Raw genomic sequence first — 23,933 nt, forward strand, 5'->3', positions numbered from 1 at the left:
CAAAGGATCACTACTTAGACGACGTAGTAATCTCCATGCCATATGGCTGCTTTTGCTCATGCCTAGCCCTTCTATCGTTTCTATCCACCAAGTTTTCTTACCTTCCGCCACAGACTCAGTAAGTTTTATAGCAGCATTTGATGTTTGCTCGCTGAAAGGGTTTTCTTCGAAGAGTTTAATGTACTCTTCTAAAAATGGATGTTGTCTTTACTGAGTCCTGGAATGTAGTTGGTACGGCATCCACGTGGGACAGATGTACGAGATGACTCCTGAACAGCTGCTATAATATCATCGTATGCCTTAGGACATGGATGTAAACACAAGGCTTCTAGTGCCTCAGAAAACATATCCCAATTTGCTTTCTTGAAATTGTATCGTCTTCTGAATGGAACTATTTGTGGCCTTACGGTTGCAGTAATCTGACATACAATAGGTCTATGTTGGGTATTTGGAATTGGGAAACCAATACTCTTGTGGCAATGTGAAGCTGTTTCTTCACTGATGAAAATCTGATCAGGATTGTATTCTTGTTTCCAGCGTCCACTGTTGAAAGACTGTTGCAATTTACAGTCATGAATTAAGTGTAAGTTGTTGGATCAGCCCACTGCATTCCAGCTTCACCATTTTCATCATCCTGGTCATATCCCCAAACATTACTATCACTACTGAAATCTTCTAAGATGAACTTAGTTTTCTGATTGTGGATATCAGTTGGTTCCTTAACACGTTCCGTGCGGTTCGGGTCACCATGTGGCCCGAAACATGTTACTCTTATCCGTCGCTGCGAACTTCCCAGAATTGCGAAGTAAGTAACTACGTCCTAGTTACGAATTTCCATTAACTAAAGGCAACATAGTGCTCAAATTGAAGCAAAGGATCGGGGCATACTGCTAGTTTTGATCGGCCCACCAGTGACCCGAAGGAAGTTTTTTTCATCTTCCATTCATATCGCGTCGAGTCACCCTGAGTCCCGATTGTTGTCTGACCTATATTTTAACACGGGAATCGCTTAGCTCGTTTACGGTGAATGAAGCCTAGTGTTGCTGCCCACAGATCATAGATTGTTGTTTAAGGAGTACCACCCTTCTGATATCTGCTTTCTACATTGCTCTTAGGAAAGCCAATAGAGGTTATTGGAGTAGTTATTGACATATTTATTATCTTCCGTATATAATATTTACAAGAAATTTCACGCCCTTTTTTAGGTATGGAGCTTTCACATTCCGACACACCGGTGGCACAGAAAAGAAAGAGGGTTAGGACAGCACTGGGGTGGGCCTATATCACGTTCCGTGCGGTTCGGGTCACCATGTGCCCCGAAACATGTTACTCTTATCCGTCGGTGCGAACTTCCCAGAATTGCGAAATAAGTAACTACGTCCTAGTTACGAATTTCTGTTAACTAATGGCAACATAGTGTTCCAAAGGATCGAGGCATACTGCTAGTTTTGATCGGCCCACCAGTGACCCAATTATTTCCGGGGTCATTTCTGTTTCACGCAATTGTTGAATCGGAACGCTGTCCCACAGGTAAATACACTGGAATATCTCCTCAACAATAACGCACACAAGTTCACTTGCATTGTTCAGGACTTCATACTAGCGAGTAAACAAAGTCAAATTCGTCACATCACCGGTGACCCGAACCGATAATAACTAAAGGCAACATTGGGTCAGCGGTGGGCCGATACGACGTAACATTAAGTCATCGAAATTCACTGCCGCAGGGAAAGTGTTAAAGATGGATTTTGCATTAGGTGATTTGTATACCAAGGTGACTACACAGTTGTTCAGTTTGACACACAGGATTTCAATATTACCCTCCTCAGTACATGCTGTAGAAAGCACCGATAAGCCATGTTTAACAAATACTGCACTACCACATTGCTGATGGGGTTTTCCAATTACAAGGTTCATGACTTGTACCTTAGGACTTCTATGATGTGTATACCTATAGGTATCCTGGATGCACAATATATCACATTGGAATTGTTGACACAGATTATGGAGGAGTTCCTCTTTTGGTCCAGATATTCCTTCTTTATTTACTGATATAATATTCAAAGTTGGTCTGAAAAAGTCTTTTTAGTACAAAAATCGATAATCTTTACAATTGCTTCAGGATTTGAAAGGATCTGCCTTCAGCACATTTCGTAATACAGTCTGACATTGCCCAGGGTTCGGCCAATTGCTACTCATTGTATTGTAACTGTATAATAGTAGTTTTCGTGGAGGCTCCTTTTGCGTACCCCCATATGGCATTGAGGGCTCGGTATAGCCACTGTAGTCCAATGCTTCCTGCTGCCTTAATCATATCAGCACTGAATCCGTCTTTCTCACTTGCTTTACCTTTGGCCATTGCATTCACTGCCCTTTCAAGTTCCAACCACATACCTTTCAACTTTTGAAAAGGGCTATCAGTAAAACTCATGCGCGACAAAAAATATAACTATTTGACATACCCAGGCTTCATGAGAATAATAATACTTCTGGGCTACAAAATTCAATAATTCATGCTTTAAACAGGATACTTCAATGAAATCATATCCACTTACATCACAAGCCAATGATTTGTAGATGAACATAACAATCAAGAAAAAACCCATGTTAAACGCAGCAGGTATGGTGAATATTAGTTTAAAACATACATGACAGAACTTCCTTGATAAATTATGCAAATATGGATTAATTGAAAAAGGCTTTACACAATAAAACTTGTTTAACGTAACACAGGCAAGAAATAATATAATACACACTGCAAATCACACGCTAGTTCGACTTTAAAGTCACAGTTGTGACCTTTTTAGCTTCCTGCAAAAAATCTTGAGAAAATGTTTTGTCATAACAGGAACCAGAACTCCTGGTCTTCAAAATAGAAATAGACTCCAGAGATTCATTGGACATGCATGATCTGAATTCTGTTCTATTTTTCTTCACAAGGCTGGAAACAAGTTAACATTCTGCATTGCTATGGGTTATGGTGAGAAGAGAGAACATTACTCTAGAAATTCGGTAATACCTAAGTCCATCGGCTCCACGAATTCTTGATATTTGTGCCCAACTGGAATCACTTGCGGCATCTTGATTTGCAGCCGAAGTGTCATCTACCTTAAGAGCTGTGAACTGCCTCTGAAGCTCATTCATCACCTCATCTGTAGTTTCATTCTCTTCCTTGCATAACATGACAGGAAACTTTTCCAAGAAAAAACAAATGGAAGAAAACTGTGCATCTTCAATTTTGTCTAACCCAGCAACTTGAGCATGATTTAACACATCATCCTTGAGTGGAAACTTGTTGATGATGTAGTCATAGGGAGTACAAAAGTAGTTTCTCACTGATGAAACAAAAAGGGATATTATCTGTATCCTGGAGATCATTCACTATGTTTGAAGTCTGAATGCCAATAATTAACTCGTCACTTAAATCGTTTCTTCCACCATGTGCAATATTAATATCACACCCACATACCATGCAAAAGGCAAATTTTTCTCCCTTTCTTGATTTTAGTATGCACAGAAAATCAACAAATATGATTCTTTAAATGTCTGAAAGTAATGTTTCTTATTGGACTTATTCATGATAATCTACAATAGGAATGCACCGTACAAAAATGTCCGAGAACAAATGTCTCGATCTGTACCGAAAATTAAAATGAACCTGGATCACTGAACGTCACATAAAATTATAACAAACACTCAAGGCAGTCAAACACTTCATTAAAACATTAAAGCAAACAAAGTCTTAAAGCATTAAGTGAACACGACGCCAACCTCGTGAACAAAGAATATGCACATGGTAAAAAGCATACACCCATGTGGAGTGAATGTAATTCTTCTCTTTTATAATTTAATGGGCTTCGCTAATAGTGGTATACCCAGTCACTGGAACGACTGTAATTAGTCCAACGAATACAGGAAACTGCGAAGCATGAAATTATAACACAAAAACTCAAACACTTCATTAAAATATATCATAAACTAAAAAGGCCGAAACTTTCAAGGAACGCCAACTTCGTGAACAAAGAACACACGTGGTCAAAGAATATAGATTAAATTACAACACGTGAACGGATCGGAACAAAGAATTTTCGGAGCAGAGCCTGTCGACACCTAAGATTCACACGGAACAACTGTTATCCCAGCCTTAAATTCAATTCCAATAACGACACAAATATCACACGGTTAAAAATACCAATCATATCAAAGAATGAGTTATCGTGGACTTGCCTTCGACCAAGACTGAGCATGCTTCAACCCATGCAAACAATCTATTTTACGTAAGTGGAGCAATTATTGAATGTAATCCGTAAAACGCTGCAATTTCCGTAAATTTTACGAATAAACCGTAACAGTTGGCAGGTATGCAACCACGTTATCAGGTTCTCTTCCTTTTCTCCATCTATTATTCCAATTTTCTTATCTCCTTCTTCCTCCGAGCTGTCATCCTTATTCTAAAATTTTTCAAAATACTTTGCCATCACCTTCTAAAGACCCTTTTCGTCATGTACTATGGATCCATCTTCTCTCTCTAATACCTTGATTTTTTCTTGATTATTCTTTACAGTTTTCACGACCGCATTGTAATCGAAACTGACTTTCAACTTATTAGGTTTCGATTCCTTTACAGCTTTATTACTCTGTATAATAGTTTCTGATTTCCTCGACTATCTTGCTCAATTTTGTTGGTAAACTCTCCCAAACATATCTCCTTTTCTTCCTTGATACTCCTCTTTACTTGTAGTTTTAATCTTTTGTATTCCACATGTAACCTTTCTATCTCATTCTCATCCCTCTGATAAGTTTTTTGCTTTTCCTTATCCATTTCTTTGTTCACCTTGTTCCTTTCTTTTATTTATATTTTTTGTCTGTCCACCAAAGTGCCTCCTTTCCCTTAACTTTTGCTTTTGTTTTCCTGCATACCTCAGTTGCTGCTTCCACAAATGTCTGTCTTAAATTGTCCCACTCTTCTTCTCCACTTCGTATTTGCGCGTTAGGCAATGTTTGAGAGCTGGTGTAAAGGGAAGTGGTAAAAGAAACATTCTCCACAAAAATTTGTCTCATTGAAAAGATTATTCAAGTCTGGTATCATCACCCATAGATGCAGGATACTGTAGAAGCTTGTATTAACAGTATGTTAAGTGTTAATAACAACTGAAGGGATCTTGATAAAGTTCTGCTTATTGAGCATTTTAAAAAAAAAAAAAAAAAAAATGAATAATACTAAAACTGTGTGATTTATCAGTTATTAATAATCTTTATAGTTTGGAGAAATTAAATCCCTACATTTAGAGAGATAAAAATAATCTCAGTAGCTTTTTAAACCTCCTGAACTCGCATTATGTTAAAAACTCAAGGAGTGTCTAAAAATATGGCCAGGGACTACATATTGCGTACTCCCTATACAGAATTTCTACCGTAGTAAGTACACATGACAGGAAAGTTGTGTACTTACCTTGATAGCATCCATATCCACAGTTGACGGAAGATCGTCTGGTTCCGAATCCTCTTCGGCTGGATGGTGTATCACCGCATTCCAAGAAGCAGAACTTGTCAGCAAGGGCAAAGCATCAGCTGGTACTGTAGCATACTACACGGACAGAATATACCATATTAGCCAAATATTTCTTCCACTACTTCTTGGATAAACTAAGGTAAAGAAATAGAAAATGAACAGACCTTTTTAACATCATTAGTTGGGGTTCTTTGGTTGTTAATATTATCCCCGCCACCCTCGTACTGAGCATCAGAAAAAACTGGTGAGGTCTTGTCTAGCTGGGGCATACTGTACAGTTCCATGCAGATTTTACTGAACTGAAACAAAGTACAATTACAAAACTGCATTACCACTCAAATGTGACGGGAGTAAAATACAGATGTGGCAACAAAAATGTGAATACAATCATGTAAAATGTAAGAATTAAATTATTGAATTATGATTTTAAAGTAGAATTCCCCAAATGACTAAAGCTGCATGTGTTTATGGGCAATTTCACATCACTGGTATCCTGCACAATGTTCAAAAACAGATAACCCAAAGAGTTCAACCAGCTAGAGGGATGTTCTGAAACAATGATAAGATGTCTAATGTGTACTAGACCATCAGATTACAACAAATTCTTGATACAGTGGCTTTTGAAATACCAGCTTTGATCAACATTATTAAGTAGCATAGTTACAAATATGTTTGCTTCCAGTGGGTCCTGAGGATGTTGACTGATGAGCATAAAGAGATCCAAAAAGACATCTACCTGTGGAACAGTACACGAATGAGGTAAAATTATCTGTCATGTAGAGTAAAAGAATAAAAGGGGTCCACCATTATCACCAAGAGACGAAGAGATGGACCATGGAATGGCACCATAAAACTTCACTAGCAAGAAAAATTCAAGAGCATGGCTCTGGAAGTCATGTCGTGATGACTGAATCCACAGGGACAACTCTGAGGGAGAGATGACAAGATTAACTCAGAGCAGCATATAGAAGCACTGAAGAAGCTGGAAGTCTACATTCACAAAGTTCTGCCCAAGAAAACGTAGAGGACATAACATTTCTCCAAAACAATGCAAGAACGCATGTCAGTCCGCACACACAGAAGCAATTGTGAAACTGCGATAGAATGTTCTTCCTCATCCTGCGTACAGCCCAGATATGGCACCTTCATATCACCAAACTTTTGCGCATTTCAACAACATACTCCATTGTTGCCATTTATGCTGACAACAAAGAACTGGAAGAAAGTATTTGTGCTTACCTCCAGAACAGTAGCATCACAAATTTTATAAGGTTAAAATACAGTCTTGTTCAAGTGCACCGAAGATTAATTTACCATGACTATGTGGAAATTATGCCTTTGCTGGCAGGACCTAGTGTTTACAGTGCACTATGTCTTCTGGTATAGGCTAGAGCAATTTTGTTACTTTCATACATCTGTCTCTATCTTATCCTTGGCTTTGACAATATGAAAGTGACTGAGGTATGAGCGATGCTAGTAATGCCAATCCTTATGCAGCCAGTCCCTGCTATGAATGGTGTGAAAATGTTGCTCATAGGGTCAGTTGGTGTATGCATTTCAGTGGGCTTGGCAGACTGATATGTAATAGCAACTCTGGCTCGGTGAGGAAAGCAACGGAAAACTACCTCACTCCTCATTTCCCTAGTACGCCTCTTCAGTGATGCCTAGGCCATCTATGACAGCTGATGGCAGAGCTGTTGAAGATCCCACCAGTGGAATTGCTGACGGACTGAACATACATACATACATATGGAAATTCAACAGAATGTTCATGAAAGATACAAGAATACCTTATCTATTACAGATGTCAAGGAAAAAAATAGGAAGCAATACTTCTGTGCCATTACTACAACAAAAATAGAAACTTTAGAAAACGTCTTAAAAATCATCTGTCTGTCTGTTAGGCCATCAGCCCAGAGGCTGGTTGGATCCTCAAATAGCACCACCAAAGGTTATGCGGTTATAAGGAAACCCCAAAAACCAATGGCAGAACCAAAATGAGGCATACTAGGCAAGATGAGGAGTGAGGTAGTTTGCCATTGCTTTCCTCACTGGGTCAGAAAGACTATTGCAGCACGACTGACCCTATGAGCAGCACCTTTCAGAACACTCAGATGTACTAGTCATGCTCTGAATGTCATTACTCAGCACTACCCATACCCGAGCAACTTCCATATTGTCACAGCCATTGATGTTGACTGGGACACACTTTACTCTGGCCTGTGCCAAGAGATGGATGCAAAAGTACTGTATCCATCAAGAAATGACAACAGGCAGATTAAAAATCATATAAAATATAATTTATATAAATAACTATGTTACTAGCTAATCTGAAACGCAGTTGCTAATTAAATATGGTAATACACGAGGCTGCTACTTTTATATGATCCCAGCAGATGAGTACATGGCTATCAACAAGAGCACACAGTCACATAGCCAAAAAATGGCTTGTTTTTTTATGTAAATGCTAAATTATAGTCAAATGTAAACTGAATTATCCAGTAGGCCTATACCAAAGGTGTCACTGAAATAAACCTCAATGTACATATGTACACCTTTACAGGCTATTATGCAGGGCCGTCGAGTGGGTAGGGCGACCGAGGCAATTGGAAGGGTGGGGGGGGTGCCTTGGGTAAAAACACATATTTTATGCGTTCCATGCATTTACATAAGCCAGCTGTAATAGAGACTGGGCAATAGTTGTCCACATTTTCCCTGTCACTGACTTTGAATACGGGAACGACATTTGTTTTCTTCCATTCTTCTGGCACAGTCCCACTGTTCATTGAAATATTGCACAAAGAGAAGGTGCTAATGCTTCTGCACAACGATGGAGAATTCTGGCCGGCACGTTATCTGGGCCATTCGCAGCATGAGGTCTAGTTCTCTGAAGACTTGTTGCGACCTCGTTAGCAGTGAAGTACACGCTAGTTAGGGGCGGAAAGGGATGGGTTGTCCTTATGGTGAACATGTCTTCATCCTTGTCAGCAGTGGTGAAGTTATTTTTATATTTACTGTTAAATGTGTCTGCTACTTCTTGGGGAGAGGAAACTGATAGTCCGTTGTACTTGAAGACGGATGGAGCACTGTTTCCGCTTTTGTTTCTGACAAAAGCCCATAGCTCTTTACTATTGGAACTAAGGCTGTGGATATATGAACTGTAGGCATCACGGATTAATGATCTGATTGATATTTGTTGTTTAAAGGGGCCTAACATCGAGGTCATCAGCCCCAAATGGTAAAAATTAGACGAAATGGACATGTGCAACTTTTAGGAAAATTTGATGGTGTAGTATAGACGTATAACAAAGAAGGACAATTTCATTTATTAAAAGTGTCAATACAAAATGAGCTAATAACTATACTAGGTGACTCAGTGAAGCATATCTTGACGAAAATAAAGGAAGCCAGATATTTTTCAGTTATCTTTGATTGTACTCCACACATAAGCTCACAAGGAGCAAGTTTCATTAACAATTCGCTACATCACTGAAGATAATGATGGGAAGATCAAAGTAGAATAAAGCTTTATAGCCTATCGAGTTGCCAAAGAAACCACTGGAGAAGCTCTCGCTGACTTGCTGTTCAAGAAATTGAAGTGTGTGGTTTGAACATGACAAACTGTCGTGGTCAAGGATATGATAACGGCCCCAACATGGCAGGTGTAAACAAAGGAGTTCAAGCCGGTGTACTGGCCAACTTCCCTTTGGCTGTGTTCATTCCTTGTGGGTGCCATAGCCTAAACCTAGTAATTGCTGATGGAGCAAAATCATCAGTTAAGCCTACATCTTTATTTGGTATTTTACAATTCCTCTTTACCATCTTCTCTAGTTCAACGAAGATGAGGTTGAGATCTTAACCCTTTCAGACCGAGTACGCACAATTGTGCGGGTTCATATTTTAGTTATCCCTGGCCGTATTTGATGTTTTTTCGGCGCTACACCGGACTGCAGTGATTGTGCAGGACACGTGGCGTGTATTTCAATTGATTTTAGCATGCGCTTGACCGCCAGGGCGAAGGAAGAAGAGTTTAAAAAGCACAGTTGATCGGCGAGATGGCAGGAAGCAGTAGTGCCGAAAGTATTTATTTACTGCGTTTATATTTATCTAGAAGCTTTACTGAATACCGGAATATATTCAATGAAGTGTGTACATTGGTTAGTGAACGTAAATTTTGAAGCTACACCATCGTACGTGATACAATGAGGTTTTGAATTTTGATACGCACAATTGTGTGGGTCCTGTTTTTCGGATGTTAGTTTTTAATTTGTAAAATAAACTATTAATATGTGTATTGAGGAGCATTTTAGTCAGTTCTTGACGTACAAACAAAAATTCACACCTCCAGTTTTCTTTCAGGTCTGAAAGGGTTAAGTTAAGGTCCTAAACATAACTGGCCACACACGAGTAAGACCATTCAAAACAGGGAATTAGTGAAACTAATAGCGGAATCTGAAGTAGCAATTGCAGAGGTCCCTATAGAAGAACAAGAGAATATGAGGTATGAGGCGGGAAAAAAAATAAATTGTAAAATAATGGAACACAAGACTAACGCAGATGTCAAAACAAATAATAATCTCTGAATGATCAACAAGAAGATCAAAGATAACAACATAATTGTTACGAAGGCTGATAAGGGTAATACTATAGTTTTGTTGAATAAAGAAGATTACGTTAGTAAAACGAATGATTTTTTGAAGGGAGATAATTTTCGTCAGATAAAGAAGGACCCCACTAACAATATGCAAAAGACATTTAAACAAATTTTAACTAATACTAACTTCCTGATGGATTCAAAAGAAGCAAAACGCTTAGTAAATATGAACCCAGGATTACCTAAATTGAGGGCAATGCCTAAAGTACACAAAGAAGGTATACCTATTAGACCGGTCGTAAACTTCAGAAACACTCTCACATATAAAACGGCCAAATTTATAAACATGTTTTTAAAGAAATATTATAGATTTAATAATGTAGACACTAGCCTCCGCAATACCACCGATTTTTGTGATAGGACAAGAAACGCCATTTTCTCGCAACATAATACCATCCATAGCTTTGATGTTAAAGATATGTATTTGAATATCCCAATTACAGAGACTATTAACATCGTTAAAGATAACATGAATACACACAGCCCGTTGAGTAGAGTAGAGATAGACAAATTCATCAACTTATTAATGTTCACACTAGAAAGCAACATTTTTACTTTTAATAACAACGTGTATAAACAAGTTAACGGGTTGGCCATGGGATCACCAGCGTCTGGCATCCTTGCGGATATATATATATATGGACCACATGGAATCTAATAAAACAGTCAGTAAAATAAGAGGATTAGATTTATGGTTGAGGTTTGTTGACGACACGTTCGTTATCATTAACGAACAGGACCTCAAACCAAATGAGCTATTAGACCAGTTAAACAACTTAGATAAACATATAACGTTTACAATTGAATCGGAAGATAATAAAAGCCTAAACTACTTAGACGTAACAGTAACTAGAGAAAATAAAAACCTTGTTTATCATGTATTCAGAAAGCCTACACATACAGATGATGTTATCAGGAAAGACTCAAACCACCCAGAACACAAGAAAGCAGCATTTTATAGCTTTATCAATAGAGCAGTAAGAACGAAAATAGATAAAAGTGAATTTAATAAAGAGATAAACATTATACACGATATTGCCAGAAGAAATGGCTACCCTACAAGCTATGTCAATAGGATAAAGACTAAGGTCGTGAATAGACCTAACACTCTACTTGTAAATAGGAAAGAAAAGAAGAAATTTGCTACATTCACTTATATTAATAAACAATCATATGGCTCGGTTAAACTCTTTAGGAAACACAACATCCATGTATCCTTTAGGACCGATAATAATAATAATAATAATAATAATAATAATAATAATAATAATAATAATAATAATAATAATATTTTGTTCAACTCAAATAGCGTAAACACCAGTAGCATATGATTGTAAATAAAGGGTACAGATCTCTGCACATGGTTATGAGAGTATTTAGGGGTTGTAGTAAGGATGTAAAGGAGAGAGCATATTTGTCTCTGGTGAGACCTCAACTTGAGTATGGTTCCAGTGTATGGGACCCTTACCAGGATTACTTGATTCAGGAACTGGAAAAAATCCAAAGAAAAGCAGCTCGATATGTTCTGGGTGATTTCCAACAAAAGAGTAGTGTTACAAAAATATTGCAAAATTTGGGCTGGGAAGACTTGGGAGAAAGGAGACAAGCTGCTCGACTAAGTGGTATGTTCCGAGCTGTTAGTGGAGAGATGGTGTGGGAGGACATCAGTAGACGAATAAGTTTGGATGGTGTCTTTAAAAGTAGGAAAGATCACAATATGAAGATAAAGTTGGAATTCAAGAGGACAAATTGGGGCAAATATTCATTTTCAGGGAGGGGAGTTAGGGATTGGAATAATTTACCAAGGGAGATGTTCAATAAATTTCCAATTTCTTGGCAATCATTTAAGAAAAGACTAGGAAAACAACAGACAGGGAATCTGCCACCTGGGCGACTGCCCTAAATGCAGATCAGTAGTGATTGATTGATTTTCAGTAAGTCAGGAGTATACAAATTGTCTTGCCAAGACTGTGAAAAAAGTAAGTAGGACAGTCGGGAAGTAGTGTGTCGTTACGGTATAAAGAGCATGTGAATGCTCTAGATACCCTGTCATGTGTGAACACATGCATGAAAACAATCATCACTTCACTAATATTGAACGGGACATGGTTCTAATTCACCCGCTAAACAAAGGTAAACAAATGAATACCCTTGAGAAATTAGAAATTTACATGTTACAAAAATTTGATAATGAAAATTGCCTTAACGAGCACATGGCAGAGGATAACCAGTTGTTTAAATTGGTGACCCAATACGCTATGAAGAGAGCAAAAGAGAAGGAAGAAAAGCGCGCAAGAGGGGAAGTACGACATTAGAAGACAGGGGCAGTACACTCCCCTCCTCTGTCCATTCACCGCGCCTCCCACTGTAACTCCGCAATAAGTCGCCGAACAACTTCAGCCGCTTTTATATATCCTTAATAGTTACATGACAGCCTCACGTACTTCTTGTATCATTATAATGGTAAGTTTTAATACTTTTACGCGTTGTATTCTCATTTTGTTTATGTTATAGTCTTCCGATTGTAGTTTTTATTTTACTTTTCCCTCTTACAGATCATTTTAAACTCATATCACCTGGCTACATATCACACCCATTAACGGATGGTTTCGGCATGACAACAAGTTTTTGCACTATTTTATTTTATTCTTAACTCCAATTGAATTTTACAAGAAATCATCGGATCATCAAGTACACAGTGATCTAACGCCACAACAAGAACATAGTGCTCAATATTTTAATTCATACAGACTTTATTCTATTGTGTTTTATCATATTTGACTGGATGGAATTAAATTCCATGCGTCCACTCTTCGATTTTTAAAATGTCAAATTGTATTGGCATTAGTTTTGGATTTCTTAATGGGGACCCCCCTTTTAATTAGGTCTTTTTGTGTACAGGAATTTTAATTTTCATTTGACTAGCTGATGAAGGGAATGTATTAAGATTCTCGAAACATGTACTAGAAAACGCATACAATAGTCTTAACAGAGAAAAGGTGTGGGGAACCCTGGAAAGAACAAGATGTAGAAGGCAATCAAGGGAACTAGTAAAAGCAATGAATAAGAGAGGGTCCTGTATGATACACTTAAGCGTGCCAGCCATTGGTTGTCACCATGGAGTCTGTGCCACACCCCACCCGACCACCTCTGCACCAACGTACAATCCGACACTGTATCTGGTAAACTAGTCATCAAGTGGTGCACTACGAACTCCTACGACCAGGCTACACCATCAACGCGGACCTGTACCCACAGCAGTTGGAATTAATGTGTGCAACAGGTACTGAAGCAGAAGCAGCCAGTATTAGTTAAGCACAAAGGTGTACTACTCCTGCACGCCAACTCTCGGCCACATGCGGCGCCAGTCACCAGGGAGACAATACATCAACTTGGCTGGGAGAACTCGTGCCATCCATCCTACATTCCAGATTTAGTACCACCTTTCCCATTCCCTGGACAACCATTTCTGTAGGAAAACATTTGGAAACAGAAGGAATTTGTGGACTTTTATTGCCAGGTCATTGCACAACTGGAGAGAAATTGCAAACAAGTGCTGGACGCCGACTGACATTACTATTAGGACTGAAGGTACGTAACAATAGAGAACATGCATCATCATCATCCTCCTAAACCATCTCCAGTTTCACGGGTGTGATATATGAGCCTCCCCCATCTCATCCTGTCCCTGTACCATTCTTCCTCCACCAAATTGTCCCAATCATGACCTCTCAGCAGTACGCCGTTCAAGAAACTTAGCATACATAAAATTACATTTCTCCCTGATATCAAAATCCATAATTCAACTTGAAACTGTGGGCAAACAGTTGTTTGTTGCATTAAACATTGTGAAGCAAACTGAAAGAGTTATTAAGAGCACAGGGAAGTGGACAAGGTTAAGGAAAAATTACATGTGCTTGAATGAAATCCTGGATTGCAACTGTATGGTTTGACTTTTCTCAAGTATGCCCCCCTTACGTCTATGTATAAAGAAGTCTCTACTGGCTGACAACCATAGATCCTTCAAGTTTGACCATTTGAAACTGCATGTCACCATCGAGTTCAACTCGACTGAAAATGAAGGCTAAGTGAGATATGAATTATTTCACCTCTGTTAAAAATAAGCGCACTTTTCCTTTTAATTGTTAGGTCATATTTTCAGTTTTTAGGTCATATTTTGGTGATTTTCAGACCAATAAATGCATGCATATTTCAAAAAAATTTAGATCATAAGAAATCAGTTCCTTAGTGATGTGCAATAGTTTGTTTCTCTTTTTTCCCATGAGCAGGCGAACTGCATGAATGGCATTAATCATTCTGCATCCGTTCACAAAATCTGACTGGTTTGGAGTGATGGTGATGATGCTGTATAAGCACTTATCAATGATGTGTTTTATGATGTATATTTTGACATAAAATTCTGTTCTGATTTTTATTTTTCTCGCCAAGGTGGCAGCAGTTCGTATTTCTTGTAAAACTGTGTATTCTGTGGCCATGACCACAGTATTAACAGTCGCTTGAAACTACAAGCTTGATTGCTTTGTTTACTGTTCATATTAGAATTATACACACTAGTAGATCTAACAGCTGTTGTCAGACTGGCTGCATAGCTAGTTAGGTAATCGTCTCCTGAACTTCAGGTGGCAGAAATGAATTGGTTAGTTGACAAGCAAGTGATCCTTAATGACAGTGTTGTCCTCTAGCATTGTTTACTTGTGTTGCCCTGAATGGATTAAATGGTGGAAAATTAATAGGAATGAGATGAAAACTACCTTGGCAAATATCTCGGTGAAACCTGGACAATCAGCAGTAGTAGTATGGCTTGAAGCTGTGGAGCAAATGCAATTAATTTTAGGTAGGGCAAAGTCATGCCAAAAATGTATTAATAAACAAACATGGTGTTGGAACAAAAGAGACCCTACTGTTGACCTGCCCTGTCAAAATCCATGTTGCTCTTCTTCTAAATTTATTTCCACCCTTCCTCTTATCCTCCGAACGCCCTTGAAAGGGCTTTGGCCTGCCCAGCAACCGCTGCTCAGCCTGAAGGCCTGCAGATTACGAGGGGCCGAGTGGTCAGCACAACGCACCCTTTTGGCTGTTATTCTGGGCTTTTGAGACCGGGGCCGCCATCTCACCGTAAGATAGCTCCTCAATTCTAATCACGTAGGCTGAGTGGACCTCGAACCAACCCTCAGGTCGAGAGAAAAATCCCTGACCTGGCCGGGAATCGAAACCGGGGCTTCTGGGAGAGAGGCAGGCACGCCACCCCTACACGACGGGGCTGGCCTCTTTTCTATTATTCTCTCCAATATTTTGGCTATTTGTGACAATAATGTAATTCCTAGATAATTGTCACAATACCTTCCTGTCACCTTTCTTTAATATTGGTATTATTAGTATTATTACACCTTTATACCAATCATCAAGTACTTGCTTTTTCTTCCATATACAACTTAGCAGCCTATATAACCAATACAGACCAATAGGTCCTGCTACCTTTACCATTTCCACACATATTTCATCCATCCCTGCTGCTGTTCCTTTTTTTCATTTCTTTAATAGCCATTTCCACCTCTGTCATTGAAATCACTCTCCGTTTCTGGATCATCCTCATTTACCAATATACTTTCTGCATCATTTCTCACATTCAGGAGTTTACCCAGTCTTTCCACCTATTCTTTATCTCCTCTGGGTCTGCTGTTACATTTCCACCTTCTTCCTTATTTTGTGTAGATTTCTTTCTATTATTTTTAAGCAATCCATACAGCATCCCTTTTCCACCATTTACATCCTTTTCAAACTCTTGTTTGAATCTCTCCCAACGTTTATTCTTTTCCTCTTTTACCACTTTTTTTTTTTACACTTACTTTTAATTTCCTGATTATTAATCAAAATACTTCCTTCTTTCTTATCTCTATTCCATTCTTACCATGCTTTCTTCTTTTGTTTAACAACTTCCTTCACCTATTCATTCCACCAAGGTGTCTCCTTTTCCTTCACTCTCGCCGAAGTTCTGCCACAAACCAACTGTGTACAGCTTACAAATGTGTTTTTAAATTTGGTCCATTCTTCTCCTACACCTTCTATTCCTGATATGGGGATGTGCTGTTTTAATTCCTCCTGAGTTCTTGTACATTTCAATTTCCATACTTTAATTTCTTCTGTCTTATTTCTTTTACTCTCACAATTTGACCTATTTTCAATTTTGCTACTACTACTCTGTGGACTCCATCAAACACCTTACCTGGCAGGGCTATTACATCCATTAACAGTTTACGATTTTTCTCAACCAAGAAATAATGAATGTTTGGGTCCCTCTTTTACGCCAGCCGTATCTAGTGATCTTTCTATTACTTTTCTTTCTAAACCAAGTCTTGCCCACAATCATTCCATTTCTCTCACAAAAATCAATCCACTTATCCCCCTTGCTGTTTCTTTCTCCATATTCAAATGGACCGACCACTTCTTTACCAATTCTGTCATTTCCAACCTGCGCATTGAGGTCTCCCATGACTCACTTCGACATCGGTCATTACTTCCAAGTCTCTCCAAGAAAACGAATCTCTCTACATTTTTCTCACTGTTTCCAGTTTGGGGTGCATAAACATGGATGAATTCTTCCACTCCTTCTTCCGTCCTCAGTCGCACTTTGATTATTCTATCGCTAACGTAGTCTACCCTATCCACATTTTGATCCAGAATTTTGTTATCACTCCTATTCCAGTTTTTGCCTTATCTCCTCCACTCCAGTACAGTTGTACTGTCTACTCGTCCTCTTCACTCCCTTTCCCCTCCACTTGACCTCACTCAGTCCCATCATTGTTACATTCTCTTTCTCTATAAAATCAATCAACTCCTACGATTTTCTCATCAGGGTCACATTTATTATTCCCACCTTCATAATATTAACTGCTGGTTGCCCACAGCTCCCTCAGCACAAGAACTGCGCGTCACTTTTAGCAGGGTACACCCTAACTTTTTCCAAGGCTGATAATTACCACCAATCAATTTAGGCTATTGTTACGATGGGGTCACCATTCCCAAAGGCATTTTAGAGATACCGCCAGCAAATATTCAGGCCGCCCTTTACATGTGGAACAGACGCCTTTGCAGCCGCCCCTAACATGGCAAACAAAGTCTGTTGATGAACAGTGCACTCATACTATTCCCAAAGTACTGGGCTGCTTCTCCCGCAATCTCCACCATTCCAAAGTCCATCTTCTCTGCTGTAGATTCTGTTGAGTTTTTCACTGATAACCCTGAGCTGGGACCCTTACCAGATGCTACACACTGGGCCAGTGTGCTCTGGGACTGGCATAGGCAGGGGCACCACCCCCTGGGCAGGGCTGCCTCCGAAGAGGGTCCTAACCTGCTACTTTTTGTGGCCTCCCTTGATCTGCAATAACATGGCCAATATCTTGCATGGAACGATTTCAGGGCTTGGCTAGGCGATAGATATTGGTATCCTTGTCTGTTGTGTCTAGAAGGTCACGTAAGTATCTGAAGTGGCGGTCTTTTGGAGTGGACATTGCGGTCTTTGCAGCCAATCTTACTGAATGGAACCGTTGAGGGTCTCTTTTGAGATGTCTTTTCCATTCTATGTGACCTTAATGGCGCATTGAACTTCTTTGTTCCAACACCATGTTTGTTTAGTAATACATTTTTGGCATGACTTTGCCCTACCTAAAATTAATTGCAGTTGCTCCACAGCTTCAAGCCATCCTACTTCTGCTGATTGTCCAGGTTTCACCGAGATATTTGCCAAGGTAGTTTTCATCTCATTCCTATTAATTTTCCACCATTTAATCCATTCAGGGCAACACAAATAAACAATGCTAGAGGACAACACTGTCATTAAGGATCACTTGCTTGTCAACTAACCAATTCATTTCTGCCACCTGAAGTTCCGGAGACAACTACCTAACTAGCTATGCAGCCAGTCTGACAACAGCTGTTAGATCTACTAGTGTGTATAATTCTAATATGAACAGTAAACAAAGCAATCAAGCTTGTAGTTTCAAGCGACTGTTAATACTGTGGTCATGGCCACAGAATACACAGTTTTACAAGAAATACGAACTGCTGCCACCTTGGCGAGAAAAATAAAATTAAGAACAGAATTTTATGTCAAAATATACATCATAAAACACATCATTGATAAGTGCTTATACAGCATCGTCACCATCACTCCAAACCAGTCAGATTTTGTGAACGGATGCAGAATGATTGATGCCATTCATGCAGTTCGCCTGCTCATGGGAAAAAAGAGAAACAAACTATTGCACATCACTAAGGATCTGATTACTTATGATCTAACAATTTTTGAAATATGCATGCATTTATTGGTCTGAAAATCACCAAAATATGACCTAAAAACTGAAAATATGACCTAACAATTAAAAGGAAAAGTGCGCTTATTTTAAACAGAGGTGAAATAATTCATATCTCACTTAGCCTTCATTTTCAGTCGAGTTGAACTCGATGGTGACATGCAGTTTCAAATGGTCAAACTTGAAGGATCTATGGTTGTCAGCCAGTAGAGACTTCTTTATACATAGACGTAAGGGGGGCATACTTGAGAAAAGTCAAACCATACAGTTGCAATCCAGGATTTCATTCAAGCACATGTAATTTTTCCTTAACCTTGTCCACTTCCCTGTGCTCTTAATAACTCTTTCAGTTTGCTTCACAATGTTTAATGCATCAAACAACTGCTTGCCCACACTTTCAAGTTGAATTATGGATTTTGATATCAGGGAGAAATGTAATTTTATGTAAGCTAAGTTTCTTGACATTGTGGATGAAGAAACGCCTCTTGTACAGTTTTCATTGAAGATGAATCATTTCTGTCAAAACTATTGAAGATCTAGTCAATTAGGCCTACACTGTAGTTTGAGCAACAGTAGTTAGCAGCATCAAGGCAAGTTCCCCAACATGTTACAACAGGCTGCGGGGAAAAGGATAAACTTCTGCACTCAAAGCAGAACTTTAACAAAAGTCTTCTTGCCGTTAGCAATAATGTATCCATCTGAGGGTAGTTTCATCGAACCTCTTCAGACACTCTATATAGGACAAGCACAAGACAAGTTACATGCACCATTTTGGGACACAGAATCTGAAGATCTTTTGGAGCAGCGTACATTACAAAGATGAGCACATTCTCTTCTTCTACTTCACCTGGCCACAACAAATGTATTGCAGTGTCAAAAACAACAGTTATAAAGGATGTAGTCACCCTATGCAATATCTCACACATGAACAGAAATTTTTCTCCAGGCTGGTCGTTTATAAGGGTGTCTATAATAATATTTGCCATATATCTACTATTGTCGCGGCCACCAAATTAGGCGGGTGAGGAAAACTGCGCTGTCGTCAGATATGGGAATGGCGAAGCGACAGATGGTCGAGAGTCGCTTACCCCCGGGCACGGATTGGCAACGCTGATCGTGCAGTGCTGTCAAACTGAAGCCCATCCGCTCCAGGCCACCTTACCCGAGTCATTCCCTGTCAAGCAGTTGTTGAGTTCGCATCGTAAGTGCAGTTAAAGATGGATAGTGAATGTAGATTGATTTGGGCTCAAGTCAAGAGAGAAGTGGCAGAGAGGAACAAGACATTCAAAATAAAGGGCGTAGAAAAACTCACGTCAGAAGCCATCGACAGTGTGACTGCTGCAGATTGGGAAAAGTGCTTCAATCGCGCAGAAAATGTTCAAATAGACGATTGGGCCAAGGAAATAGTAAGGGACGAAAGAATGGAGCCATTTATCATCAGTGTAAAAGACGACTGAACAGATAGTGAGATGAGTGATGACAGTGACTAAGACTGCCTTGAAGCCAGAAACCGATTCTTACTTGATTGTAAATTAATGTAAACCTATTCTTTAAAGTAGTTCTTTTTCTATATTACTAGGTACAATATACAGTACTGAAATATTTAAACTTATAATGTAATAAAACTGATACGGATTAATATGTAATCCGAAGTATTTACGGGGTCCTGCAGCCTATGCTGGTGCACGCGCCCCGAACTGCCTCGGCTAGTGACATTTACATGATCGCTTTCCGGGCCATTTTCCAGGAAAATTACAAGACTCGCAGAAATATGTTTCAGATAAAAAAATATAAGTCAGGCGATTTTTTACATTTTTTCCGCAGACAAAATTCTATTGGCTGAAGAAATAAAAACTTGGCCACTTACTGAAATTTTCAATACATGAGTCTACGGATTTAAAGTTACTCGTTGAAGATTTTATTTTTCATAATTATTTAAAGTGGTTTATATGGAAAATAGTTGTACCACTGAAATCAGCAGTCTTTTCTGAAGCTTATAGTATAATTTGTTTCAAAACATTGTTCGAAGTAACATCAGGAGCTTGAGAGAGAACAACTTGCCTCGCGCTCCGAAATGATGTGTTAAGTTAGACATTTCTCCAGCAGTTGCTACATAACCTTGGCAACAGCGTAATTTCTCTGGCCCGCCTAATTTCGTGGCCGTGACAATAGCTATGTTGGTGGCTTCATCTAGAGAGACATGTATTTTGCTCACTGTATCATCATAACAAGAAGTCAGATAGTTCTTTCTTAACATGAACTCCAGAGAGAATGGGATAAGTTGTCTACTTATCCAAAAAATTTTGGAAAAAAGGTGCCACTACTTTATACAAGATAATCAAGAAAGTTCTGTGTGTTTTTTACAAGGCGAGGAAAATGAGCTCACAGATGCTAGCAGAAGTGTGCCACATAACAGAAATGTGGCTAGAGGGAGGTGGGGGCGGGGGGAGGGGGGGAGCTTTGTCTTGGCCTAGAAATGTAAAGTGTGCAGTTAAAGCAGTTACAGCTCGAGCAGCAGCATAGAGAGATTGAGGTGTCAGTGGAGCTTGTTTGGGAATGTTAGGCTTATGACTTTAAAGTAGGCCTGTCTACAGCCCAATTAAGTTGCCACATGTGGCAAGCCTTTGGGGGAGACTGCTGCAAATGAACGCACTGTCAGGCACTGGTTCGGTAAGTTCAAGTCAGTCGATTTTGACCTCTCTGATGACCCCTATAGCGGCCACCACCCAGCGCTAAACAACGAGGCCTTGCAGGCCACAAAAGAGGACAGCAACCAAACGTGTGGTCAGCTTGCCCAATCCAAGTGTCGGAAGAAACAGTCAGACTTCACCTGCACCACATAGGGAAGCCATACAAGTTGAGCAAGTGGGTACCACGCATGCTGTCAGATGGCAACAAGGAAGAGCAAGTGACAGCCTGTTTATCACTGCTGTCACGACATCGCAACACATCCATTGAGTGCAAACCAATGATGAAGAGAGGGTCCTATATGATACGCTTAAGCGTGCCAGCCATTGGTTGTCACCATGGAGTCTGTGACACACCCCACCCGACCACCTCTGCACCAACATACAATCCGACACTGTATCTGGTAGACTAGTCATCAAGTGGTGCACTACGAACTCCTACGACCAGGCTACACCATCAATGCGGACCTGTACCCGCAGCAGTTGGAATTAATGTGTGCAACAGGTACTGAAGCAGAAGCAGCCAGTATTAGTTAAGCACAAAGGTGTACTGCTCCTGCACGCCAACACTCGGCCACATGCGGCGCAGTCACCAGGGAGACAATACATCAACTTGGCTGGGAGAACTCGTGCCATCCATCCTACATTCCAGATTTAGTACCACTTTTCCCATTCCCTGGACAACCATTTCTGTAAGAAAACATTTGGAAACAGAAGGAATTTGTGGACTTTTATTGCCAGGGCATTGCACAACTGGAGAGAAATTGCAAACAAGTGCTGGACGCCGATTGACATTACTACGAGGACTGAAGGTACGTAACAATAGAGAACATGCATCATCATCATCCTAAACCATCTCCAGTTTCACGGGTGTGATATATGAGCCTCCTCCATCTCATCCTGTCCTTGTACCATTCTTCCTCCACCAAATTGTCCCAATCATGACCTCTCAGCAGTACATCGTTCTTAACTAAATCTATCCATTTCCTTCGTGGCCTTCCCACGGGTCGTCTTCCTTCTACTTTTCTGTCAAATTCCTTCCTTGCAGTTCTGTTTACTGGCATCCTCCTCATGTGATCATGCATCATATGGAGTTTAAAATAAAAATGTGCTAATCTGATTCAAAATTTAATGCAGAATTTAAAATGTGTTCAGAATGTAGAAATAATAACTCCAAACATGATAAAAATCAAAATCAAAGTATAATAATATCACATTATGCAAGTATGCGAACTTACTGGCCTGGCGTCATTATCCAAGATGACTGTGTGAGCCGACAAATAACATTTACTGTGCTTTTTAGGATTCCAGCAAGATACAGAAGATATTCTGGATTCAGGAGGTAAATTGGAATGTATTGCAATTGACCTATCTAAGGCATTTGATAGGGTAGATCATGGGAGACTACAGGCAAAAATTAGTGCAATTGGACTGGACAAAAGAGTGACTGAATGGGTGGCTTTGTTTCTAGAAAATAGAACTCAGAGAATTACAGTAGGTGAAGCTTTATCTGTCCCTGTTATAATTACAAGGAGAATTCCTCAAGGCAGTATTATTGGACCTTGTATGTTTTCTTATATACATCAATGATATGTGTAAAGAAGTGGATACAGAGATAAGGCTTTTTGCAGATGATGTTATTCTGTACAGAGTAATAAATAAGTTACAAGATTGTGAGCAACTGCAAAATGACCTTGATAATATTGTGAGATGGACAGTAGGCAATGGTATGATGATAAACGGGGTTAAAAGTCAGGTGAGTTTCACAAATAGGAAAAGTCCTCTCAGTTTTAATTACTGCATTGATGGGGTGAAAGGTCCTTTTGGGGATCATTGTAAATACCTAGGTCTTAATATAAGGAAAGATCTTCATTGGGGTAATCACATAAATATGATTGTAAATAAAGGGTACAGATCTCAGCACATAGTTATGAGGGTATTTAGGAGTTGTAGTAAGGATATAAAGGAAAGGGCAAATAAGTCTCTGGTAAGACCCCAACTAGAGTATGGTTTGAGTGTACTGGACCCTCACCAGTATTACTTGATTCAAGAACAGGAAAAAATCCAAAGAAAAGCAGCTCAATTTGTTCTGGGCGATTTCCGACAAAAGAGTAGCATTACAAAAATGTTGCAAAGTTTGGGCTGGGAAGACTTGGGAGAAAGAAGACGAGCTGTTCAACTAAGTGGTATGTTCCTAGCTGTCAGTGGACAGATGACATGGGAGGACATCAGTAGACGAATAAGTTTGAGTGGTGTCTTTAAAAGCAGGAAAGATCACAACATGAAGATAAAGTTGGAATTCAAGAGGACAAATTGGGGCAAATATTATTTTATACGAAGGGGAGTTAGGGATTGGAATAACTTACCAAGGGAGATGTTCAATAAATTTCCAATTTCTTTGCAATAATTTAAGAAAAGGCTAGGAAAAGAACAGATAGGGAATCTGTCACCTGGGCGACTGCCCTAAATGCAGATCAGTAAATGATTGACTGATTGATTGGAAACAGGATACAGTTAATGTACACTGACTTAGCAAATGTCATGGGATAGTCACCTAATAGCGTGTCGGGCCTCCTCTGGCCCTGCGAACTGCAGTGAGACGCTGTGGAAGTGAGTCGACAAATCCGTGGTAGTCCTCTGGATGCAGCGGACACCAAATCGTTTGTAGAGCAGCCGCCAAAGCTGGTCTGTACGTGGGTGCAGGATCCATGGCACAGAGAATGCGTTCCAGGACATCCCAGATATGCTTG

At 39.6% G+C, this 23,933-nt stretch overlaps 1 protein-coding gene across 4 annotated transcripts in view; it reads right to left on the reverse strand.

Moving 5' to 3' along the window:
- The window catches only part of LOC136857941 (uncharacterized), a 289,038-nt gene that overhangs the window by 235,211 nt on the left and 29,894 nt on the right, over window positions 1-23,933 (reverse strand). For all 4 annotated transcript variants that reach the window (XM_068225370.1, XM_068225372.1, XM_068225369.1 and 1 more), the window contains exons 3-4: window positions 5,677-5,811; window positions 5,453-5,587 (exon numbers count right to left, since the gene is read on the reverse strand). In XM_068225370.1, the coding sequence (XP_068081471.1) occupies window positions 5,453-5,587; window positions 5,677-5,796 (255 nt within the window). In that variant the 5' untranslated portion in view covers window positions 5,797-5,811. The remainder of the gene's footprint in view (window positions 1-5,452; window positions 5,588-5,676; window positions 5,812-23,933) is intronic.

The sequence above is a fragment of the Anabrus simplex genome, chromosome 1 (genome assembly GCF_040414725.1).
Source record: "Anabrus simplex isolate iqAnaSimp1 chromosome 1, ASM4041472v1, whole genome shotgun sequence".
NCBI classification, from domain to species: Eukaryota; Metazoa; Arthropoda; class Insecta; order Orthoptera; family Tettigoniidae; genus Anabrus; species Anabrus simplex.